Source organism: Eschrichtius robustus, chromosome X (assembly GCF_028021215.1).
Source record: "Eschrichtius robustus isolate mEscRob2 chromosome X, mEscRob2.pri, whole genome shotgun sequence".
Classification (NCBI taxonomy): Eukaryota; Metazoa; Chordata; class Mammalia; order Artiodactyla; family Eschrichtiidae; genus Eschrichtius; species Eschrichtius robustus.
The window spans coordinates 97,188,325-97,213,601 of NC_090845.1; the positions used below are offsets into that span (position 1 = coordinate 97,188,325).

General features: G+C 41.8%; 1 protein-coding gene across 1 annotated transcript in view; it reads right to left on the reverse strand.

Annotated features, from left to right (window-relative positions):
• GUCY2F (guanylate cyclase 2F, retinal) overlaps nucleotides 1-25,277 on the reverse strand; it is a 78,748-nt gene that overhangs the window by 11,712 nt on the left and 41,759 nt on the right. The window contains exons 9-15 of the mRNA XM_068532670.1: nucleotides 18,176-18,352; nucleotides 15,697-15,853; nucleotides 10,599-10,748; nucleotides 7,012-7,145; nucleotides 4,802-4,998; nucleotides 3,801-3,993; nucleotides 394-568 (exon numbers count right to left, since the gene is read on the reverse strand). Coding sequence (XP_068388771.1) covers nucleotides 394-568; nucleotides 3,801-3,993; nucleotides 4,802-4,998; nucleotides 7,012-7,145; nucleotides 10,599-10,748; nucleotides 15,697-15,853; nucleotides 18,176-18,352 — 1,183 coding nt within the window. The remainder of the gene's footprint in view (nucleotides 1-393; nucleotides 569-3,800; nucleotides 3,994-4,801; nucleotides 4,999-7,011; nucleotides 7,146-10,598; nucleotides 10,749-15,696; nucleotides 15,854-18,175; nucleotides 18,353-25,277) is intronic.

Here is a 25,277-nt window from a genome sequence, read left to right on the forward strand (position 1 = left end):
TGAAGGGGAGTCCTGAAGACGTTCAAGCAAGTGAAGAGGCGTGTGGGAGAAAAATACTCCAGGAGTTGAGATTTTAACGAATTAAAGGAACTATCCTAAATACCACATGTGCAGGTTGGTCTTGTATCATAGTCAAACATGGAACTGTTGGCTCTAACAAGAAAGGTAGACTGGAAGGGTTTGGTACCTAGGACAAGGGCTGCTGCCCACTGGGGTAGGGCAGGTGCTGGGAAGAGCGTAAACTTGGGGGGACATAAAGGAATGATGTAGCACTAGACACCTGGATAATCCAGCTGCCAATAATCAGGGGAGAGCTACCCTCTTCCTCCCGTTTCTAGCCTTCCCTTGAGGTTCATGGGAATGTCTTCTCTTGCTTTAGCTGCTGGTTGTTACCTGAGTGCAGGCCTATTCGAATCCGGACTGGCACCTCTGGCATGTGCCGCATCTTGAAGGTACCCACTGAGCTGAGGATATCTAGGGACATGTTTGCAATCTCGGCTGCATGCCTCATGCCATTCCTCTTTGGGAGGCCTGAGGCCACCATGTAAGCGTCTCCAATGGTCTCTACCTGGAAATCAGGGGAAATAGAATTAGCAAGTAAATAACGTGTGTGTGTGTGAGTGTGTGTGTGTGTGTGTGTGTGTGTGTGTGTGTGTGTGTGTGTTTTCACAGAGCTTAAAGGGTATGATGGAGGCCAAGTGTTCTTCTTGTAAAGTGAGGAAGCCAGAGAGAGGCTGTCAGTGCTTCACAGGCCTGCCTGTGCATTAGAATCACTTAAGGAGCGTCACTTAAAAAAATACTGATGTCCCGGTCCCATACCTGTAGATTCTGCAGCTACTTCTCAGGTTCCTGTCTGACCCTAGAGAATTATCAGGCTCCACGTAATTCATCCTAGGAGAAGGTGCTTTCCCAGCAAGCATTCCTCTAGGTGATTTCGGGTCAATAAGCTAGAACAGCCTTAAGGAAAGTATAGGGAAAAGGAAAGGAAGGAGGTGAAAGATTCTGTTCCTTCTGCTTTGCCTCGCTAATATGATGGAGTTAGTTTTGCAGTCTCCTTGCGTGTGAGAACTCAGTCTTTTCCCACCAGCTCCCTCCTCCTGTCCTAGTGCTACCTCTCAAAGATGCAGCAATACTAGCCCTCAACTAGCCCTCAGGGGCGGTTAGAGCTGGACACCTGTAAATAAAGGCGAATGAATCTGTGCTCCTCATCTTCCCCACAGAAGTGTACTCACTCTTTTAGGTGATTAGTAAGGTGAAACTTTTCAAGTAAATCCAAAAGATAAGTAAGCTGAGGGGACTTCTATGAAATGTGCCTGTCAGACTCTGCTAGTACAAGTTTGGATCCAGTTAAAATCTATGTTCTCCTAAAGAACTGAACTCACAGAGTGCCATAGTTAAGAGCATGAAATTCTGAAGTCATACAGCCTCGTTTAGAATTGCAGATGCACCATTTACAAACTGTGTGGCTATAGTCACGTAATTTAACCTCTCTGTGCTTCAGTATCCTTACCTGTAAAATAGGGATAATGACAGCACCTACCTCCTAGGATTTTCTAAGTACTAAATAATGTACGTCAAAGCACTTAAAACCTGTCTGGTGGATAATAAGCGCAAGCCATTAGCACCACCGCCATCGTTATCACCACATCATCATCGTCAAACTGACGTCTCTTGAAACAAGTCATAGGATTGTGCCTATGACTTAGCTCCAGAGAAAATTGCGTAATTGGCAATAGGCCCCTCATCATGACTTCCTATGTAGCCAATAACAGTGATCCTTTGCACCTGTGGTACTTTGTACCTCAGGATGCTTCCATTCAGGGCCTCCTATACCTGGTGCAATTTGAGAAAAGGATCCCTGCTCTCAGATAAGCATGCCTACCTGCACGGAGGAAGGCAACAGTACGATGCAAATACTATATGGGAGGGAGAAACTCGCTGGCTGGCCGTTATCATTGACTGGTGGTTGACGCTTCAGCTTTAATGAGTCGGTCATCCAGGAGCCCCCAGGAATATGGACGAGAAAGTTAGAAAGGCACAGAGCACGGCCACTGCTTGGCCTTGGTGTGAGACTGCTGTGGGGAACTGTGGGTTGTATAAACCAGCATAAGGACACAGAAAGGGAAGAGGAGGTATAGAAAGGGGTCTGGCCGAGATGGAGTGGTAGTAGGAGAACTGAAACTGAAAACCAATCACTAACTTCATAATTTTGTAGCAGCCTTCTTACTTCCATTTCAGATTATCAAGTGCCAGGGGAGGTGATTCCAATTTTACAGGTAAGGAAAATGAAAACACAAACGGTTTTGCTAACTCGCTGCTGGTTCAATTTTTATTTCCTTTGCACTGTGTTGTTTTTATTAAAAATGACTGAAAACTTAGATTCCATTTTTGGATTTATATAGCCCTGCTCTGTCCTGAAAACAGCCCACTAGCTTCTTACTGCAGCCGTGAAGTATCAAAATACCTAACAACCTCATTCCCAAGACCCCCAACAATTGTCTGAACAGTATCAGCTGGATTGATTAAACCAGAGGCTGTGTTACTGCCACACCGAGTCATCTTTGATTTTAGTTTCAACTGAATTAGCTTTCAGTGATTTGTTTTTCTCTTCAGGCTGCTCGAGTTCAACAAGTTAAGACAGGTAGCCTGATTCCATGGATTTTTCCTCCACCGTGGTTTCCATGTGTGCTTCTTGATTAGTTTGCAGCTCCTGCTGATTGACAGGTATGATGTCTGTTTCTGAGCCCTATTTAGGCAGCTTGGCCTAGCCCCGAGGCTCTCTACTTGACCTGAAAGGGCCCTGTCTAATCTGAGATAAACACACTGCCCTGTGTGTGATTTGAGAGTTGGAACATTTCAGACTACTGTGAAGGATCCAATGAATGGAGCTACTCATTCTCCAGCTCTACCTGGGTTCCTGGGACAGAGGAGCTGTCTAAAGCGTGGGATGCCTGGGGCATCTTTCTCCATCAATAAAACAAGTAACCATGTTGCAGACGTGGAAATGTTCCTGTGTAGCTATGAGATTTTTAGTCATTTTCTGCCTAGAGACAGGACGACACATACAATCAAGGGTAAAGAAGCATGGCCCCGAAATGAGTGAATGTAGTCATCTGTTCTGTACTCATCTTCTGCAACCTTTGAAAGGAAGAGTGGAAATTGACAGGCTGGAGGGGTGGGGGGAAGTGGAAGCAGTGGGTTGCAACCTCACAGTTAATCACTTCCCAAGACCTCAGACCACTAGGTGGGCTTTAGGTTACCCTATAGCAATCCCAGAGAGCCTCAGGTCCAATAGCTCTTTGACATGTATAATGCCAGAGTTCCCTCCTGTATAAAAATGGTACCTAAAGGAGGAAACCAAGTTTTAACAGCATGTACTAGATGTACACAAACTTTACCAGGATGAACTCTGTCATAGTTATCAACTATGGGCCAGACACCAGTACTTTCTGTATCCCCTTCCGTGTCTGCACTGTGGGTACTTGGAAACTGAAGTGCAATAATGCTTTTTGGCCCCAACCTCTTCTTAGCCCCAGTTCTAGAAAATAGCTCAAAAGAAATCTGACCAGCAATCTCTTGCCAGGTTGAGATTGTTGTTTTGGAAAGTGTGAAATTCTATGCATTCTATTTGGCCTTCATTTCCAATGGGAGACCAACGGAAGTAGTGTACTATTTACATTTTAATTCCTAAATAACAGCATTCAGTACAATTGCATCCTTCCTTCCATTTTGGAGTACACATAGGTGAGCCTCAAATCAAAATTTCTCTCTGGAATATATTGCTCTGCTAAGTAGCGTACCTTGTAGACATCATGACTGCCAATGATGGCATCAAAGAGTGTGTACAGGTCATTGAGAAGATCCACCACCTCGATGGGCTCACTCATGGCTGAGATGGTGGTGAAGCCCACAATGTCGCTGAAGTACAAGGTGACCAAGTCAAAGCCCTCAGGTTCAACCGTGCAGCCCTTCTTGAGGGATTCAGCAACTGATCTGAAAACAGACACAGCTATTCCTCAGAGGACACAGGTCTCCCTCCAGGCCACACAAAACATCTGCTAGAACACAACTTCTCCAAAAATCACTACCAAGTAAGTGATAAGGAAGAAAATGTCACCTGGATGCAAACACTCATTCTTTCATTTATTTTACAAATAGATATTGAGTGCTTACAATGTGCCAGGCACTGTGCCAGGTGCTGGAATGCAGCATTGAGCAGAGAGCCCTGATCTGTACCACTGTGGAGTTTTTTTCAACTCTCTATCCTTCCTCAGTACCCCCCACCCCCCACCAACTCTACCCCACCTGAGGGGGAAATGTTCCCAGGCAGCTGCCTTTGCATGAGACTAGCTTCCCCAATTATCTCCTAGAAGATCATGTTACAACATGATAAGGTGCCTTGGAAATTTTGGAAATTGTAGCAACACATAAGGCTTTCACCTAAGGAAGGAAAAGCGTAGAAAAACAACCCTGCTACTTTCCTCTCGGAGCTAAAAAAAACTGCCTCCTTTTAATTGGTCAACTTCCAGGTAAGGTCATGAAGTGACACATAGAAAAACCGAGGCATCAAAAACTTAAATGACTAGCATGACCCACAAGCAGTGGAAAATTAGGAAGTGTGCTCTGTCTGCTCCCTTGGCTTTCCAATTCTTCTTTGATTTGAAGGTGTGACTCAAACCTACTGGGAGTAGAGAGTGTACAGGACAGGGGGAGGGAGCAGTTAGTTGATGGGTAATTTTTTTCTGTTTTTAATAGAACACATTGTTACAAGCGTTCACACTCCTCAGGTGTTCACACATACGGTGGTAGCATCTGTGTTAGAAGCTTTTCCGTTTTCTGTTTTTCAATTTCCAGCTCTTCAGCCCGCTCCCGGATCAAATCTTCCAGGTTGCTAGAATATTGCTCCAGCATCCGAAGCATAGAGTCAATAATATTAGTCTTCTTCCCTTTATTGAAAGTTTTAAACTGGAAGTAAACAGAAAGAGGAGCCAGGGAATTCTTACTTCTTAAACTTAGAGATGATGGAACAGGACCCCCTTATCATAAATCCCTTCCTCTAAAATGAAAAGGCAGGAGAGGTGAACCCAAGTATAAATAGGAAAAGTCACTACCCACCCTTACTGTCACCCTGGCCCACTCACAGGGCTCTTTTTCCCTGAGTAGTTCTTCCCCTACCCTTCTGGTTCTTTCAAGTCTAAGCAAAGGTGCTCTCCAGGCAGGATCCTTCAGTTCTGAGATGCTAGCACATGAATAGTTAGCCACTTCAAAGGCAGCAGGATTTGGTCTTGAGCTCAGGCCAGTTGTGAGTGGGGTCAGGGGAAGAGGGCAGGGAGTGCTCTGTTACTCTTCTAGATCATCAACCTATAAAATCATCCTTATCTTCTGACGCTACCATGTTGCCAGTTCTTGGACAGTGGGAGGTTCTTTGACCTCTTAAATATGACCCAAGATCGACATGGTAAGATCTACCCCTATTTCTTACCATGGGGTCCAAGAATAATGGTGTCTCCTAGCGCTTGGCCTTCATGTCAGTCAGGGTCATGTAAAAATTCACCTGGTCTTGCCCCTGGTCCTTTAGAGGTGGCTGCATGCCACAGATTTTCAATAAGTCCTCCTGGGACCCTGTTCATTTGCAGAGACAAGGAGCTTGGCATAGCGTTGCAATCACGAGGGGTAACCCCTCCTTATGGCTGTATTCAGCATGCAAAATGCTGGGTTGACAACAAGGGAAGACTGGTGGTAATTTTGCTCAGCACATGCCTAGGAATCTGTCCCAATGAACCCTTTTATACAGCTGAGCCACACGTGCTCTATGTAGCACTCAATGCCCCAAGGCTAACACTAGGAGTTTCCTTCTGAGCCTGGTCCACATCTACGTGTCCACCAAGGTCCTACAGGTAATCTCAGTAGCCAGCTCAGATGCTTTGGGCTCCCCCTCTTGCCTAACCCAGGGAGCCTCCCTCTCTTCCTCTTCCCATTTCAGTTTTATTAGCTGCAGGGAGTTGGGAGGCTACCCTTGTCTTTCAGACAGTCCAAACTTCCACTGAAGCATTTCAGTGAGGGCAGCTCCAAGCAATCTTGTTTGAAGGTCGTATGATGTGCACTCCTTCTATCTATCACCGGCTTCTCCGCTGCCTTCTGAAATAACATCTCTAGCATCAACACCAGGGCAAATGCTTTTTCTCCTGCCTCATGGTAAGTTTTCAGAAATTTGACCTTCATGGTCCTTTGCCTTTTCCATACTCTTGAATACCTGTTTGAGTGTCCTCAAAAAACTCAGCCGGGCTAATGGAGGCATTGTTACCTGGGGACACGGATGACTTCATATTCAGGGCCCCTCAGGCTTTCAGTCCAAGTCTTTCTTTTTTCCGCCTCAGATACCTGCCACTCACAAAGCATCTCAGTGCTGTACCCTAGCCAGGCTCAAAAGCCTCTCCGCCAGAGCTGACACAGCACTGGCTCTCCCAGAGAGCACCCTGAGCTTCGGTATCCTGTAGTTTGAACAAATCCCTCAACAGCATGCTCCAACAGAGGAACCACACCCTAGCAGGGCTCCCTTAGCAGGGCTCTCTCTGTCTGCTCCTCATTTTCCCCTTTTAATCCCCAACTCTAGGGAAAGCGTCAACCTCTTTAGAAGAAACTCAGTATCTTGAGGAGAGAGCTTATCACTTTTCGTGCACTCCATTGCCTCAAGTCGTTCCCTAGAAACCTAAGGAATCCCCTGCTTTTGTACTCCGCATTTGCACTTCCTTCCATCTGGAACACCGTTTCAAACACCCCGTATTTTCCCTGACCCTCCAAAAACAATCTGGCTTCACTTAAATGGGATACTCATCAGAGTTCTCTGGAATTTCCAAAGCGAAGGGGGCTCTACGAGGATCCCCATCTAGTCCAGGATCCATCTATTCCATCTTCTAATGGCCTCAATGCCATTGTCTTGCAAGTGCCTAGTGGTTCAACTCCATCTTTGAAAGGTTAGTTAGATCGGATTGTGGATGGTCTGGAACAGACATCGAAAGTTGGTCGCTGTTCTGCAGCCTCAGCCCAGCACTGCTTCATCAGCTGGAGACATTCTGGAGGGGCGTGCTCAGGAGGAACCACTGGTCTGTAGACAGGAGGAGGCTTCTTAAGTCTTCCTATGATTTCTGTCCAGAAACAAGAAGAAAAAGGTCTACAGACTGTGGGGAAAGCACCAAGATTTGGCAAAGATAATTGAGTTTTAGCCAAGAATAGCGTTGGTCAGGAGAAATTACAAAAAGGCCACGTCTCTTGCTTTCTCCTTAGGTGGCCTGAATATAAACTGTATCTGAACAAAAGCTACATCAATCAATTGAGGAAGGACTGAGAAACTAATCAATTGAGCTATTGGTATCATTTAACCACACCTTTATTCTGCTTCTGCTAGCTATTATTTATGTTTTCATTGAAGTATAGTTGATTTACAATGTGTTAATTTCTGGTGTATGGCAAAATGATTCAGTTTATATATATATATATATGTATCTATATATATACATATATATATTCTTTTTCATATTCTTTTTAATTATGGTTTATTACAGGATATTTAATATAGTTCCCTGTGCTATATATTAGGACCTTGTTGTTTATCCATTGTTTCAATGATCTGGCTCCTTTCACCCACCCCCAAATCATCTAAGCCTCTCAATCCCTACAGTAGACCCAATTAGCCCCCGCTGAAGGCCCAGGCCCAGCCCAGTTCCAGGCTATGGGTCCTGCCTGGCCCCTAAGGTAAGGGAATTAAGAACTCCGGTAAAGGGACTTCCCTGGTGGTGCAGTGGTTAAGAATCCACCTGCCAACACAGGGCACATGGGTTCGATCCCTGGTCTGGGAAGATCCCACATGCCGTGGAGCAACTAAGCCCGTGCTCCACAACTACTGAGCCTGCACTCTAGAGCCCACGAACCACAACTACTGAAGCCCGCACGCCTAGAGCCCGCGCTCCGCAACAAGAGAAGCCACTGCAATGAGAAGCCTGCGCACCGCAACGAAGAGTAGCCCCCGCTCGCCGCAACTAGAGAAAACCCGCGCACAACAACGAGGACCAAGCATAGCCAAAAATAAATAAATTTAAAAAAAAAAAAAAACTCCAGTAAATAGTTCAGGGCCTCATTGGGATCCTTCTGGCTGCTGGTACTTGAACCCCACTTTCAGTGGAACATTAACTGTGTAGCAGACTATGGGCTGAGCACTTTGCATGGTCTCTCTGCTTCCAGCCTCGCCTTCAACAAACCATTCTGAAAACATGGATTTGGCCATGTCACTTTTTTGCTTAAAATCCCTTCATGGATTTTTATTACCCACAGGATAAAATCCAAGCCCCGACTATCTCTTCAGCTTATTTCTTTTTCTTTTTTTTTTTTTTTTTTTTTGGTTGAAGAAAGATTTTACTGCATATGGAAGTTGGAGCTTCCATTTTCAAATTTAATGTTCCACAATTCTCAGAATAGCTTTATTATTTATCAATTTTTTACTGGTGTATAGTTGCTTCAGCTCATTTCTTATCCCTAGCCCCCTCTCCACACCCTTGACTTTAATATCCTCATCATGAACCAAACCTTGCTTGCACCACCAGTGTGCCTTTCCCACCCCTGCCTTGGCTGTAACACTCCAACAGTACTGCTTTATACCATTATAAGTGTCCCCTTGCCTCCGTGAAAGAATTTCAGTTGTTGCCTCCGACTTCTCAGCTCCTTGTGACACCACACCTTCTGCTCTGTTAACCCAGGTTGGCCCATACCAGTAATGGTTTCTCCATCACATCTCTCACCCTGCCCCCAGTGCAATAGATTCCATGGAAGTCGACCCCTTGGAGTGCAACTGCCCCATCCAACTCTCTGGTAGAGGAAGTCCCTTTCTCAGAATATCAACGAGTGACATTGGTCACCTCTCTGCTTAGGCCCAGCATGACTTATGTCCTCGAGGAGCTCACAGTTCAATTGGGAAGATAAACAATGACCAGCAATATAAGTGCTCTAGCAGATATATGCACAGGAGAGCACAGAGGGGACACCTGACCCACGCTGAAAAGGTCAGAGAAGGTTTCCCAGTGGAGGTGACATGAGTTGGATGAGGCAAGGTGGGGAGAAGGCAGGGGCAACACGTGTGGAGGCACAGAGGTGGGAGAGACTGTGGTGATTTCAGGGCACTGCCAGTCACATGGCTTAGCTGGAGTATGGGGAGTGACAGAAGATAAGCCTAGAGAGGTGGCTAGGGACCAGATTGTGAAGGGCCTTGTACCTCATGTGAGGAGACTGGGCTTCATTTAACTTGTGATGAGGAATTGTTGGGGGGTTTTAAGTAGAGGAGTGAACTAAAACTCCGAGTGGGGCAAAAGACAACTAAGTATTTTAGGTTTGATTTGGTTTGATTTTGCATTTTTAAAATCTTTTATTTCGAAATAAATTTAGACTTCCAGAAAAGTTGTAAAAATAGTACAATAATTGCCTATATATCCTTCACTCGGTTTCCCCCTAATGTTAGCAACTTATTATTTTTTTTCTTTTTTGGCCATGCCATGCGGCATGTGGAATCTTAATTCCCCGACCAGGGACTGAACCCGCGCCCCCTTGCAGTGGAAGCACGGAGTCTTAACCACTGGACCACCAGGGATGTCCCCGAATGTTAGCAACTTATAAAACTGCAGTACAAAGGAGGTTAATATTGGTACAATACTATTACTAACCTAGAGTCTTTATTTGAATTTCATCAATTTCCCCCTAATGTCCTTTTTCTGTTTCACAATCCAATTCAAGATCCCATATCGTACTTAATTGTTATGTCTCAGTCTCCTCCAGTCTGTGATGGTTCCTCATTCCTTCTCCGTCTTTCAGGACTTTGACACTTCTGATGAGTACTGGCCAGTTATTTTGCAGAATGCCTCTCAGCTGGGGTGTGTCTGATGTTTTCTCATGGTTAGATTGAGGTTATGCATTTTGGGGCAAGATACCACCAGGGTGGTATTGAGACCTTCTCAGTGCATCATGGCAGGGGTACATGATGCTGATGTACCTTGATCACTTGGTTAAGGTGGTGTCTGCAGGATCCTCCACTAATAAACTCACTCTTTTTCCATTTGTAATTAGTAAATATCTAGTGATTTCATACTTTTAGAATATGTAAACATCCTGCTTCCCCTCAAATTTTGCCTGGTCACCAAAGGTTCTGATGGGAGATAAGGATGAAAGACTATGGCGTGTCACAGGGAAAGAATGGGAGGACTTTGACATCCAGGAGTATCATTGAGGGGGCACTGAAATATCTGGCAGGGGGTGTCTCAAAGGAGTAGTAGGGGGCTGCTAAAAAAAAGGACTAACATAAGTCCTGTAGGCCCTTGGCTTATGTCACAGTTTGGAAAAGGACCAGCTTCTTGGGTGAGGGTTATTTCTTCCAAATGCCTAAAGCTGTCTGGCTCCAAGTCCCACCTGCACACAACAAGGGCTGCTTGCAGACCAGCCGGCAATTAGCACAAACACGGAATCGTGTTCACTCTTCTGGCAAATCGCAGCAGCCTGGGTTGGCCTGATGATCTGGGTCATGGTGGGCTCCTGGTACCCTTTCCTCACCTCCCGCTTACCTTTGGCAGGCAGATCCATCATGCAGAATGGGGTGCCCCGGACCATCACTTCTTGCATGATGATGGCAAAGCTATAGACGTCTCCTGCAAAAGAACGTAACCTGCTGCCCCTCGGGGCTCTCAACAGTTCAGGGGCCATCCACAGCAACTCTGAAAAGAAAGCATTGTGTAATGAATACAGGGAGGATTAACTGACAGCATTTGCAATGCCCTCGGGGGCTCCAAGGGTGCTGTTTCATTGACTGCTTTATATTTTTATTAAGACAGACTGGCATGCTAGTGCCTCCGCGCCCCCCCCCCACCACCCCTGGAGTCTGGATTTATGAATCTAAGGAATTACTCTCAGAGAAAGCATACTACTTTCCCCACACCAGGACCACGCAGGCAGACAGAGCGGAGGTGTGGGGAAGGGCAGAGAAGCTCGAAATAAAAAAACTATCAGGTGCTGACTTTCTTGCTCTCTTGAGCCTGCAAGTAGCAGTTGGCAGGCTTCCAGGGAAAGGCGAGTGCACTGCCCGACTGGTTGCCATGGATTTGCTGTGTGCTGAGATCTATATGTGTCTGATAATTTGACTGTGCTGGGGCTCGAGGGGTCGCAAGTTGCTTTCTCCAGGTCTTATCTAAGAGGATTAGAGGATCCCCAAGTCTCCTCTGTTCCTTGCAGAGCAAAAGGGTGCAGCAATTCCCTCAACTCAGTTCTGCAAATATTTATTGAGGATTTACTATGTACCAGGCACCGTGCTAGGGACAGGGGCAGTGTCAGAGATGAATTAGACCTTGCCTTTGCCCTTGCAGAGTTCACAGACCAGTGGGCAAGACACACACGTGTACCCCTAACTGCAATACAACAGAGATAGTGATGAGGGCCACTATATAGTGTAAGGAAATGAATCTATTAAAAGCCAATATTGAGCACCCACTGTGTGCTCTGCTGCATTTCAGACCCCAACAGGGAAAAAAAGATATTATCTCTGCTTTCAGAGAGTTATGGCAGAGACTGAGAAATTTGGGGCGAGGGCCCCTTAAGCAATATATAAAGAAATACCAGTTAATAATATAAATTGAGTAGTCAAAAGTTGGAGGGAATGCTTCATATTGAACCATATGAAATTCCATTTCTGTAGATCAAAAATGGTTCAATATTGGCAATTCCATGAGGTTCAAGCTAACAAAAACACTGAGCTGATCAAATTAATCCAGGAAGGCTTCCCGGAAAAGTTAAATCTTAAAGGAGTTTGTTAAGAAGGTCAAGGATGCAGTTTCCTAGAGCCGACGACAGGGTAAGGGCTTTGCAGGGAGAAAGAACAGTATGTGCAAAAGAACAAGAGGTAGAAAGGAGCAAATTGCGGATGGGGGTGCTGGTAAGCAGATTAGCTTGGCTGAAGAGAAGGGCTCTGTTAAGGAATAATGAGAAATGAGAAATGGGGTTGATGAAGTGGGGGAGGGAGGGTGGCTGGAAGAATGAGGGCAGAAGGTGAGAGGCCCTGAGAGCCAAATGAAGGCATTTGGAGCGAATACAAAAGGCAGTAGGGGTGCTGGAGCTGGAGAGGGATTTGATGAAAGCCGTGTTTGGGAAGATTAATCTGGCAACCTGCACAAACTGGATTGAAGAAGGAGAGAGGCTGGAAGCAGGGAGACCGGCTAGGAAGTTATTACAGTAAGAGCCAGAGGCGAGGTGAAAGGGGCCTGAACGGGGGCAGGGGCGACAGCAGCAGGATGGGGAACGAGATACATAGGTAGGCTACAATGGACAGGGAAGGGGCAGGGCTGGGGATAGGCTCGATATGCTCTTCCAAGGGGAGAGAGGTGGAGTAAACAGCAGGTTGATGTCCAGATAGGGAGGCTGGAAAAGAGTGCCTCCTGAGAGAGTGAGGGTATCCCCAGCCTTTGGTCCCCCAACTCGCCTGCCCCACCACCCCTGTGAGAGTCTCTGATACACTCACTATAGTGGTTTTGCCCTTCTATCTCCTCGCCTAGGAGAACTGATATTTGCAAATAAAGCCAAAAAGATTGAATAATACTTTAGTCAAAGGAATACATTTCTGACCATGGGATTTCAGGCATACGGTTTTGGGGGGAGGGAAAATGGTATGCAGCTGCTTCTTCCTGGCGTCCTCTCTCCCTGCACATTTAAAAGCACAAGAAGGAAAAAAAAAAGCACAAGAAGGGAAAAGAGGACATGACTCTCTGGTAAAAAGCTGGGTTATTAAATACAATCACTACCAAATAGTATTTTCAGAGAGCACTTACATGTATGTTGTTAATGGCTAAAATGAGGCTTTATCTGCACTATACTTATGTAATTGGGAGTGGGCAGTAATGAATACACTTACAACCTGCCCCCATTTCCCATTCCCACTCCAGAGCCAAGTAAGAGCCACTACCTACCATTAGACTTGAACTCTCAGGGAAAAAAAAAAAAAAAAAAAACCTAGAAAAATCACTTTGGCTTGTTTTGTGTTTGCTGGAGCTACTACTAACTCTTGAGCCCTGCTATGGTGATCAAATCAACCTTGGAGAGCCAGTGTGGTGTGGTAAAAGAGAACACAGGGTGGAAGTCAGGAGACCTGGATTCACAATCTCAACTCGGTCACTAATCAGCTCACCTTTCTGAACCTCAGTTTCCCCATCCGTAAAATGGAAATTGAGCCAGATGATCCCCAAGGGCCTTCCAATTATAAGATTCTATTAGCCCTGTCATCTAAGGTAGGGAGCAGCAAATTTGTTTATTTTATTTTATTTTATTTCATCCATTCATTGATTCAACAAACATTTACTCCACCAAGTATTGTGAAAGGCACCGAGGGAGGCAAACCTGTTTCTCACCTTCACAAAACTTACAGTTTGGGGAGGGAGAGAAGACAGCTAATTAAACATGTAATACCAACAAAATGTGGTATTACAACAAAGTTCAAAGCCTTAAAGGATCATAAAGAGGAGAATTTAGCCAAGCCTAAGGGGTCATGGAAGGTCTCTTGAATCAGTGGTATTTAAGTTGAGCCCTGTGGGAGGAGGAGAATTTAGCCAGACTCAGATGAGTGGGTAACAGAGTAGGAAGGGAAGAGGGTCCCAAGCAATGGGCACAGCATGTGTGAAGTTCTGGACGTAAGAGAGAGCCTGGTGCAAATAAACAAGTGGAAGGCAGTCAGCATTGCTGGAGCATAGAGACAGAGGAGGGAGTGATTAAGCACAAGAGGTCCTCACGGCCCAGACCATGAAGGGCTTGTAAGCCACGTAAGAGAGTTTGAACTTTATCCTAAGAGCAATGGGAAGCCATTCAATGAATTTTGGCACAGTTGTAACATGATCAGATTTGCAGTTTAGGAAACTCCCTCTGGCTGCAGTGTGCAAAGAATGGATTGAGCATCCAGATTGCCCTTGCAATTTGGAGAATGGAATGAAACGTGAAGAGGGAGAAACAGGGAAAGAGACAGACACAGTCCACCAAAAAATAAAATAACATAACATAAAAATAAAAAACACCCACTGCAGCTATCCTTTCCTCACTCTAAAACCAGCGTTTCTTCAGTTTGAAAGTAGCCAACCTGTGAATTCAATGGAATTCTGGGAAGCTGGACATTGTGTTTTATCTTTGATAGATGAGTAATTTTGACAGGAAGCTAAGTACTTCCCACTCTACAGCTGTCGTCCCAACATCCTAGCGCTAACACCAGGCAACTACTCCAAGCTTTCAAATTGGGATTAGCCAAATAATAACCATACGACTAAGTCGTCAACAAGAACAGGTCCACAGAGAGAAATAGAGGAAGAGAGAGACAGAGACAGAGAGAGAGAGACAGAGAAACAGAGACACAGAGGAAGACAATAGCACATGTTTCTATTGTGATTACCGGGAGCTTCAAGTCCTTCAAAGCATGGATGGGCAGAGAAAGAGGAAATTGTCATTAAATGTTTTAATTTAGCTGGGTGTAGGAGCTAGTCTTCAGAAGATCTGAACTGAATTCCTGGAACTGCTTGCTGCTATGTAGCTGCACGATTTGGGCAAATCTTGAGACTCAGGTGTCTCATCTGTTAAATGAGCAAGTTGGACCAGATGACTCCCTAAAATTTCGTATTCCACTAGCTTTGTAAAGCTCAAAGATGATGCCACTGATGACTGGACTGTGTCTCTATCCGTGCATGTGTCTCTCTGTGTCCTCCACTCTTCATTTCTCCTATAAAGTCAGCAATTTTAAACTTATTACACCAAAGATCATTTTAAGAATATCAGTATATGTTGTCATTTTGCATCTCTCCCTCTCTGTGTCTCTTCCGGGTTGTCTGTTTCTCTGTGTTTTTGTGTCATTTCTCTTCTTCCCCCTTGCAACACCGGTTAAAATTTTTAATGTGCAAATTTCCTATATGTATTTAACCTTATTCATTTTCTCTCCTTCTTACTCTTTCTCTTTCTTCCTCCCTCCCTTCCATCAATTCATTCCCTCATAGTTCTCAGTCACCCACTCCCAAGCCCCATCTCAGATTTCTATTTCTTTGATCTGTTATGACCTCTACAGGCATTGTTTGGTGTTGCCACGGGTGCACTAAATAGAAGACAAAAACACAAAGTGGACATTACAGGCATGCCTACTGATTTACTAGAAGGCCATAGTTCGGTCTGAAGCCATCCCACACAACCCACAGAGCATTTACTTGCTGGCGACCCCGCCCCCCTCCTTGCTTCTTTCTCTCTGACAGAGACAGTGAGGGTAGGCTCTAGTGACATCCCATTCCAGAATGGGCTTTGTGGGAGTCCAGCTACCAAATTACCTTCCATTCAATCTGACAAGTATTTATTGAGCACCTACTGTGTGCCTAGCGCTCAGCAAGTTCCTCCAGGGACACCTGGGGTCTCCACACAATATAACCTAATCCTGCCACAGCAGGAACTCAACATTATTGCACTGGCTTTGTTCAGAAGGCTTGGCTGCGCTGAGATTACAGCCTGCAGACTTCATTCAACTCCTTTGGCTTGGAAATGAGGCTGCTTTTCAACAAAAGTGGGGAGTTGAATCAGCCTGAGGCTTTAATTCAGGGCATGTTCTCATTTGAACTTTGGAGTTACCTTGTGTGCATCAGAAGGGTACAATACATCGCTTACCTTCCGCAGAAGGTTCCTCTTGGGAGAGTCTTAGCGTTTCCAAGATGTCATTAAAGCCATAATCTGTCACTTTGAGTACAAAACGCCCATCTACCACACAGTTCCGAGACTTCAGCCTCCCATGAGCAAACTCTCTGTGATGTAAGTACTTCATGCCCTGCAGATGATACAAACAGGATTTATTTAGCAACTTATTTAACTATTTTGTGCTTTTAGAGCCACTTTCTGAGATTGTTAATGGCATGAGCTATTATGATCTAGAATTCAGCCTTTTTCTCTTACACACAGGCAAAGCAAAACTTTGACAACAAGAATCGTTTCCAGGTCCCTTCTAGCGCTAAAATTTTACGTTTTGATGAAGAATCATATCTTGTGGGCATAAAGAACTGTGTGTTATTGGAAGATTTATTGACATTTCAAACACAGGACAGATCTATACACATAAAATTGCCAAGAATTTGAAGATTCTGGTTTTCCCCCAAAAGGTCTAGCCAAACTCTCATCTACTACTGGCAGGAATGGAAATTGGTACAGCCTTTTGGGCGGGTAATTTGGAAATAGCTATCAAAATGTAAAGTATGCGTACCCTGTGACCTAGGGATTCTACTTCTCCAAAGAGATGTTTGAACATATGCACATACACAAGAATGCTCCTTGCAGCTCTGCTTTGTATTATATAATTGGATGTATAATAAATATCTATCAAGAAGGGACGTCCAAATTGTGGTACATCCAACCTATGGAATATTCTACAACAATTAAAAATAATAAGATCGATTTGTATGTACTGATAGGGAACCATATCTAAGCCATAAGGTAAGTGAAAAGGAGTGAGTTGCAGAACTATGTGACAGTATGTATTTTAAACAACAAACAAAATCTATAATGTATGTAAATACACAAAAAATGAATTGCAAGGCTAATCACCAAATTGTTAACAGTGATTAATTTGGGGGGAAGATATGAAGGAGGATTGAGTAATTGTCAGTATTTTCCCAATATATTTATATCACTTGATTTCTAAATTTAACTGAATGCATTATTTTTATAATTAGAAGTGTCTTATTTTTATAATTTATATAAACTATATTAAAATTATATAAAATATATACAATTTATTTTTTATATATTTTTAATTAAAAATAGACAATAAAGAAGAAAGCTGAAAGCAAGAAAGCTGATACTGACTGCTACAGTTTGCTTGGCAACCTTATATGACATTCAAATGTGATCTACCAGGACTTTACCAGATGGGTTTAATCATTCACATATAAATACATCCATTTTCTAGTGCAGTCATCTCGGGACTGTTTATGCTGAGTCCTTTTAAGTATCTGGCTCTATTCTGCAGCCTGACACCCCTTTGTATTTGTATGCTTTACATCTTGCACCCTAGGAAATTCTGTAGTCCCCAGTACTTCCAAGCAGAGTCTATAGTGGGGGAGATTTCTCCCTAGCTGTCTAATGCTTGGGTTTCATTCATCATGGGTCTGAGAGGACTCATTTAGAGGACTCTCTCTTAACTCATGGGACTTCGCTTCCAGAGTGAGTGGAAAGAGTATTAGAATAGGAATTAGGAGATTTAGAGTCTATTATTAGCTCTGCCACTTAATAGCCAGCTGGTAAATGTTTATTGAGTATCTACTATGTGTGGTAGACACTATATAACAAAAACCTCATTTAGTTTCTCTGAGCCTTTGTAAAAGGAGGATAATCACACTTCTTTTATGGAAAATTGGAATGAGATAATGTCTATAAAGCTACCTTGAAAAGAGTTAGGCCACAATACGAGGGTCAAGACTGTGATTAATATACAGGAAGCTCAATGACTATTTGCTATCCAAATCAGCCCACTACAAGTGCACATAGACACAATTTTCATATCACTCTAGGGAGCTCATGGACTCCACTGAAGCCCATCCAAGGACCCATCCGTGAACCCCGTTGGCTGTTAATAGTCCTTGCCTCTGAGAATGGCGGTGCTGCCTGAATAGAACCGATGGTCTTTTGGCTTTCTGGTCATGCTGAGTTCCACATCTATACCTATGGTATAGACCTATGCAAAGACCCATCACCTAGTTCTAGACTGAACCACCTTTTAGAACGTGAAAGCCAGGAGATGGGGCTAAGCAGAACCTAAGAGCCTGGGAATGAGCACTTTCCCACAACCAGAAGGCAGAGAAATGGGATGGAAGAAAAGATTGCTTAAGGCAGAAGAGTGCTCAATAGCTATAGGAAGTAAAGATAAATCTGGCCCTCAAATGGGGTGGGGGGGGCAGGTGAGGAGCAAGCAAATTCTTTCTGTATCAGGACCTTATAACATATGGACAAAGGGGCTATGAGAAGAAGTGAGGGCAGACACAGGGAAGGAAGGTGGAGGAGTGAGAGCATCACAGTGACCCAAGGAAAGTGAAACTTCCCAAAATATTGAAGTTCTAATCTACAGGGAAAACCTTGGATTTTCAGTCTTTCCATTAACCTTGATGAGATCCAGCAGGAGCGATGATTTAAACATCCAATCTAGTTTCACATCCTGATTTGTCAGTATGTCTTCCAGGCTCCTTCGGGAACAGAATTCTGTCACAATGGCAAACATCCCCGAATCATGGAAGAAGCCCACTAAAGGGTTAATATTCTCATGATGTAGGTCCTTCATCTGGAAACAGAGAGAGACGAGAGAGTCACAGCTGTTCTGTCTCAACTGGAGCTGGGGCCTTCTTCCTGATTCTTTAGGGACACTGTGGAGTGGAGCTCAGTGACCCAGGAATACTAAAGAGGTTAGTACAGTAAGAGGTGGAATAGATTGTCTTTCCGTGAATATTCATCTATGCAGCATCTATTAAAATAAATAGCTTACATAAACATCAGGCCAAAGCTTACAAAATTTGTTTCAGAAGAAACACTTCGAATTTTGACTACATTTTACCTTTGTATCCATTCATTTTTTCCACTAATGTGAGAAGCATTTAGTGTGTCTCAACAATGTCCAAGGCATTGGACTGCATGCTAGTGATATAGAGATAAATAAAATGAAATCAATATCTTGAAAGAGCTCACATTCAAAGAAGGGTGATAGACAAACTGACAGCTGTATTTCCCTGTGAAATGGTTTCTTATGGGAGAACGGGATGCTGGTAGAGTTCAGATGGTAAGTACCTAATTCAGCCTGGGAGATCTGGCTTCCCTAAGGAGGTAATGTCTAGACCATCATGAAGCGCAAGTAAGAGCTGACCATGTGAAGGTGACACGGTGGGAGGGGTTGGGAGTGAGAGCATGTTATGCTGAGGAAATTGCAACAGGTTTAGGGTGGCCAGAACACAGTGCAAAGGAAAGAATATGAGATACAAGTCTGGAGAGATAGGCTTCCCTGGTGGCGCAGTGGTTAAGAATCCGCCTGCCAATGCAGGAGACACGGGTTCGAGCCCTGGTCCGGGAAGATTCCACATGCTGTGGAGCAACTAAGCCTGTGCGCCACAACTACTAAGCCTGCGCTCTAGAGCCCATGTGCCACAACTATTGAGCCCACGTGCCACAACTACTGAAACCCGTGCACCTAGAGCCTGTGCTCTGGAACAAGAGAAGCCACCGCAGTGAGAAGCCTGTGCACCACAACAAAGAGTAGCCCCCGCTCGACACAACTAAAGAAAGCCCGTGTGCAGCAATGAAGACCCAACGCAGCCATAAATAAATAAATAAATAAATTTATAAAAGGCTGGAGAGATAGACAGGAGTCACATCCTGTGCAGCTTTGAGAACCGTGCTATAGAATTTGAAATTAATATTACGGTCACTCAATAATCGTTATCTATTATTATTACTTTTTAATGGGGGATGAGAGAGAAAAGGGCTCCATTATTGCTTCTAGATTTCTACTTGGATTCCTGGGTAGATGGCAGTGATATACATCAATATAAGAAAGTCAGGGATGTTTTAGTAGTGGATATGTTGGTGCCCCACCCATATCCCCTTTACAGTGCATCCTGTAGCTGCTGTAAATGTTGGCTGATAACTCACAGTTGCTCCATTCTCTGGAAAATTGTCCTAGAGGCTAAGCCAAAGGGGAGCTATCTTACTTGAAAGGTTAGGGCCCACCCACAGACCTCAGCTAATGATTGACTGACTGGGAAAGGTACAAAAGTTCAACTCCCTCACCTCAAAGTGGAACTCATGGTACAACTTGTGCTCCAGTATTTCTCCCATAAAATCATACTGAAGCTAGTCTCAAGCTGAGATCACATACTTGCCGAGCTTTTACTTCTGCCTTATCCTGCATCCTCACTCCTTTTCTCTTGAGAGCGTTCTCTCAATGAGTAATTTGAACAAGAATCTCCATCTCAGGCTCAGCTTTTAGAGAATCTGACCTAAGACAGTGGGAAAACAAATTTTGGGTGATGGGAACAGCTGATTAATTCAGTTTGAGACATATTAAGAATGAGGTGCCTGTGGAACATCAAGGTGGAACTATTCCAAGGAGATAGTGTGTTCTAGATAAATAGACTTGGGAATTGTAAACATGTAAATGGTAGATGAAATTAATGGGAGTGAATGAGATAACCCAAGGGAAGCATATAAAATAAAAAGAAAAGGGGGGGGGGGATATCAACATTTAAAAGATGGGGAAAGGAAGAACATCCTGCGTAAAGACTTAGAAATGAGGCTAGAGAAGTGGAGAAAGGCTTATTTAGAACAACATTATGAACACCACAGGAAGAGTTTCAGGGACGTGAGATAAATGCCAGAAGGAATTTCAGGAAAATGTGATAAATACTAGAGAGGTCAGGTAAGATGAAGACAACTACACCTAGACACATCATAATTAAACTCCTAAAATCTAAAGATAAACTTTTGCAGGCAGTCAGAGAATATACAAAAACCTCTTCATGGTTAAAAAAAAAAATGCACAGAAAATCAGAAGTCAAAGGGACATGTGTGAAAAAACCTTCAGGTAACATCAAACCCAATAGTAAAACATTAAATTCTTTTCCTCTAGAGTCAAGAGCAAGACAAGGATGTCTTCCTTCACCATTTCTACTCAATATTGTATAATAGCATCAAAACATTGATGAGAAAAGTTAAAGAAAACTTAAATAAATGAAGATCTATACCACATTAATGGACTGGAAGATTCAGTATTGTTAAGATGTCCATTTTCCCTAAATTGATTTATAAATTCATATAACCCCCTATGAAAAATTCCAGAAGGCTTTATTGAAGTAATGGACAAGTTTATTCAAGAACTTATTGAAAATTAAAATGAACTACCCTATCCAAAACAATCTTGAAAAAGAACAATTTGCGGGAGCTTACACCACTTAACTATAGGAGTTACTCTGGGGCTGTGATAATCAAGATAGTGTGATATTGGCAGTAGGGTACACTAATGAGTTAGTGAAATAGAGTAGAGAGTCTAAAAATATACCCACACATATATAGCCAGTTAATTTTTCACCAAGTCGAAAAGTTAATTAAGTGGAGAAAGGAAAGCCTTTTTAAAATAATTGTTACTGGAACACTGGATATCGCTATGGAAAAAAAAATTAACCATGACCACTATCTCAGTCCATACACAAAAACTAATTCAAAATGGATCATAATCCTAAATCTAAAATCTTGGAATTGGCAAAGATTTTCGAGCCACAAAATAAAATCATAAATTGGATTTCCTCAAAATTAAAAATTTTGCTCATCAAAACCATTAAATAAACAAGCCACAGACTGAGAAAAAATATTGGAAAACATATATCTGACCAAAGGAAGGTTATATAAAGAACGTCTACATTTCAACAATTAAAAGGCAAAACTCTCAATTTTTTTAAATGGGCAAAAACGTGAACAGACAATTCACAAAAGAAGATATACAAATGAATTATAAACACATGAAAAGATGCTCAATAACATTAGTCATCAAGAAAATGCAAATTAAAACCACAATAAGATAACATTTTATACACCGTAGAAAGGCAAATATCAAAAAGACAAATGTTGCTGAGAATTGAAAGCAACTGGAACGTTTGTACATTTCTGACAGGAGTGTAAAATATTGTAACCAATTTGGAGACCTGTTTGGATGTTTCATATAAAGTTATATGTACATCTACTCTATGACTCAGTTTGTCTATTCTTAAGCATTTACCGAAGAGAAGTGAAAATATATGTTCACAAAAATATCAATACTTGGACAAAAATGTTTATAGTTGCCTATGAAGAAATACTCAACATACTAATCATCAGAGAAATGCAAATCAAAATTACAATATGATATCATCTCCCACCCATTAGGGTGGTTACTATGAATTAAAAAAAAAAACAGATAATAACAAGTGTTGGCAAGGATGTGGAGAAATTAGAACTCTTGTGTTCTGTTGGTAGGATTGTAAAATGATGCAACTGCTATGGAAAACAGTATGGAGGTTCCTCAAAAAATTAAAAATAGAACTACAATATGATCCAGAAGTTCCACTCCTGCGTATATATCCAAAGAATTGAAAGCAGGATCTCAGAGAGATATTTGCACACCCATATACATAGCAACCCAAATGTCCATCAAGAAATGAATGAATAACATAAAATGGAATATTACTCAGCCTTTAAAAGGAAAGAAATCTATTCACACTTTACCACATGGATGAACCTTGAAGACATTATGCTAAGTGAAATATGCCAGTCACAAAAAGACAAATACTATATTATTCCATTTATATAAGGTGTCTAAAGTAGTTATATTCATGGAAACAGAAGGTAGAATGGTGGTTAACCCAGAATAAGGGGAGGGGGAAAAAGTGAGCTGCTATTTAATGGGTACAAAGTTTTATATTTGCAAATTGAAAAAGTTCTGGCGATGTGTTTAACAACAATGCAAGTATATTTAACACTGCTGAATTGTACATTTAAAAATAAAGATGGTAAATTTTATGTTATGTGTTTTTTCATAATTAAACAAATATTTATAGTTGTCTTATTCATAATGCCAAAAAACAGGAAACCCAGCCAAATGTTCATCAACAGGAAAATTATAAACAAATTGTGATATATTCATAAAATGAAATACTACTCAGAAATTTTTTTTAATGAACTGCTACTGATACCTGTAAAAACGTGGATTTAATCTTAAAAATACTATGTTGAGAGAAGAAAGTCAGGCACAAAAGAGTATATAGTCTATCACTCCACTTATATGAAATCCAAGAACAGAAAAAATATTAATTCATGATGATAGATATCAGAACAATGATTGCCTCTGGGATAAAAGAAATGACTGAGAAGGGAAACAAGAGAACTTTCTGGAGTAACAGACATATTCTGTATCTTGTTTCGGGGAGTGGTTACACAGATATATGCAATATATGCAATTATCAAAATTCACTGAACAGATAATTCATTCATCAAATTATACATAAATAAAAAATGTCTTTTCGAAACACAATGAGACATTATACTAAGTGAAATAAGCCAGTGACAAAAAGAGGTATCTAAAGTAGTCAAATTCATAGAAACAGAAAATAGAATAGTGGTTATCAGGCATTGAGGGTGAGTGGGGAAAAGGAGAGTTTTGTTTAATGGGTACAGAGTTTCAGCTTTGCAAGAGAAAAGCTGTGACAGTCTGTTGCCAAAAAATGTGAATATACTCAACACTTAGAGATGGTAACTTCTGTCATTTTATCATAATTTAAAATTTAAAAAACACAATGAGATACCCATAGAAACCCACTAGAATACTAAAACCAAAAAGACTGACAAGACTACATCATTGGTGATGATGTAAAGGGAGCTCTCATAATTTGCATGTAGGAAATTAAAATAGGAAAGGTTTGATAGTGTCTTATAAAGTTAAACATATACTATATTTTAACATAGAAATTCCACTCTTAGGTATTTACCCAAGAGAAATTAAAATATGTGTCCATAAAAAGACATAAAAAGCATATTCATATCAGTTTTATTCACAATAGCCAAAATTGGAACCAGCCTAAATGCCCATCAGCAGGAAAATAGATAACTACATTGTGTTATATTCATGCAATTGACTACTACTCAGCAATGAAAAGAACAAGCTATTTATACACACGATAACACGACTGAATCAGTCAGTATGCTGTATGATCCCACTTGTATGAGGTTATAGGATAAGCAAAATTAATGCAAGATAGACCAAAAACCCAGAACAGTGGTTTTCTTTGGTTGGTGGGGGGCAGCGGGGGGGGGGGCGCAATAATTTACTAATGAACACAAGGGAACTTTCTTGAGAGAAAGAAATGTTTTATATCAGGGGTCAGCAATCCTCTTCTGTACATATAGTAAATACTTTAGGCTTTGCCAATCATGTATAGTTTCTGTTGCATAATCTTTGTTTTCTTTTTTTACAACCCTTAAAAAATGTAAAAAACATTCTTAGCTCCCAGGATGTAAAAAACAGGCCAGGATGTAACAACTTTGCCAACCCCTATTCTATATCATAATAGAAGTCTAGATTATATGGGCATATCTCTTCATCAAAATTATATATCTATGATATGAGCATTTCAATGCGTGTAATTGTACCTCAGAAATACAGAACTGCAAAATAACAACAACAACAATAATAACCAAGTTAGAGATGTGAGAAGTGGGTGGAGGTAGAGGTGAAATAATAATGGTAGAATGTTGATAATTGTTGAAGTTGGGTGACAGGCATGTGGAGTTTGTTTATATCATTCTGTTTATTTTGTATGTGTTTGTTATTTTCCATAATAAAAGTTTTTTAAAAGAAAAGAAAAGCTTCCAGGATGTAGCTGAAGCAGTACTTAAAGGGAGTTTTCTAGCTTTAAGTGACTGTATTGGAAACTAAGAAAGGTTAAAATCAACTATAAAAACTTCCAGCTCAAAAAACTAGAAAAAGAACAACAAATTAGAAGGAAAGAAAGAATCAGAATACAAATCAATGAAATAGAAAGCAGACATACAATAGAGAAAAATCAACAAAGCCAAAAGTTGATTTCTGGAAAGGATTAATAAAATTGATAATCTTCCAGCAAAACTGATCAAGAAAGAGAAAACAGAAATTATCAATATCAGAAATGAAAATGGGAGCATCACTACAGATCCTAAGGCTACTTAAAAGATTGCATGAGCATATTATGTACAACTTTATGCCAGTAAGTTCAACAACATATATGGAATGGACAACTTCCTTTTAAGTCATAACTTACTGAAACAGGTATAAGAAGAAATAGAAAGTTTGAATAGTCCAATATCTATTCAAGAAATTGGACCTGTAATTTTAAATCTCCACACAAAGAGAAGAACAATAGGAATCTAATTAAAGAGATTCAAGCAGAGAACTGACAAGATCAGGTTTGATTTTGATTCAGATTGCAATGTGGAGAAAAGATTTGACAGTGGTAAAAGTGGATATGTGTAAAGACAATTGCCAGTTGTTGCCAGGGTTTAGGGGGAGGAAGGTGTGAACAGGCAGAGCATAGAGGATTTTTAGGGCATTGAAACTATTCTGTATGTTACTATAATGGTAGATACATCATTATGCATTTGTCAAAATGCATAGGATGTACTACCCTCTGAACCCTAATGTAAGCTATGGACTTTGG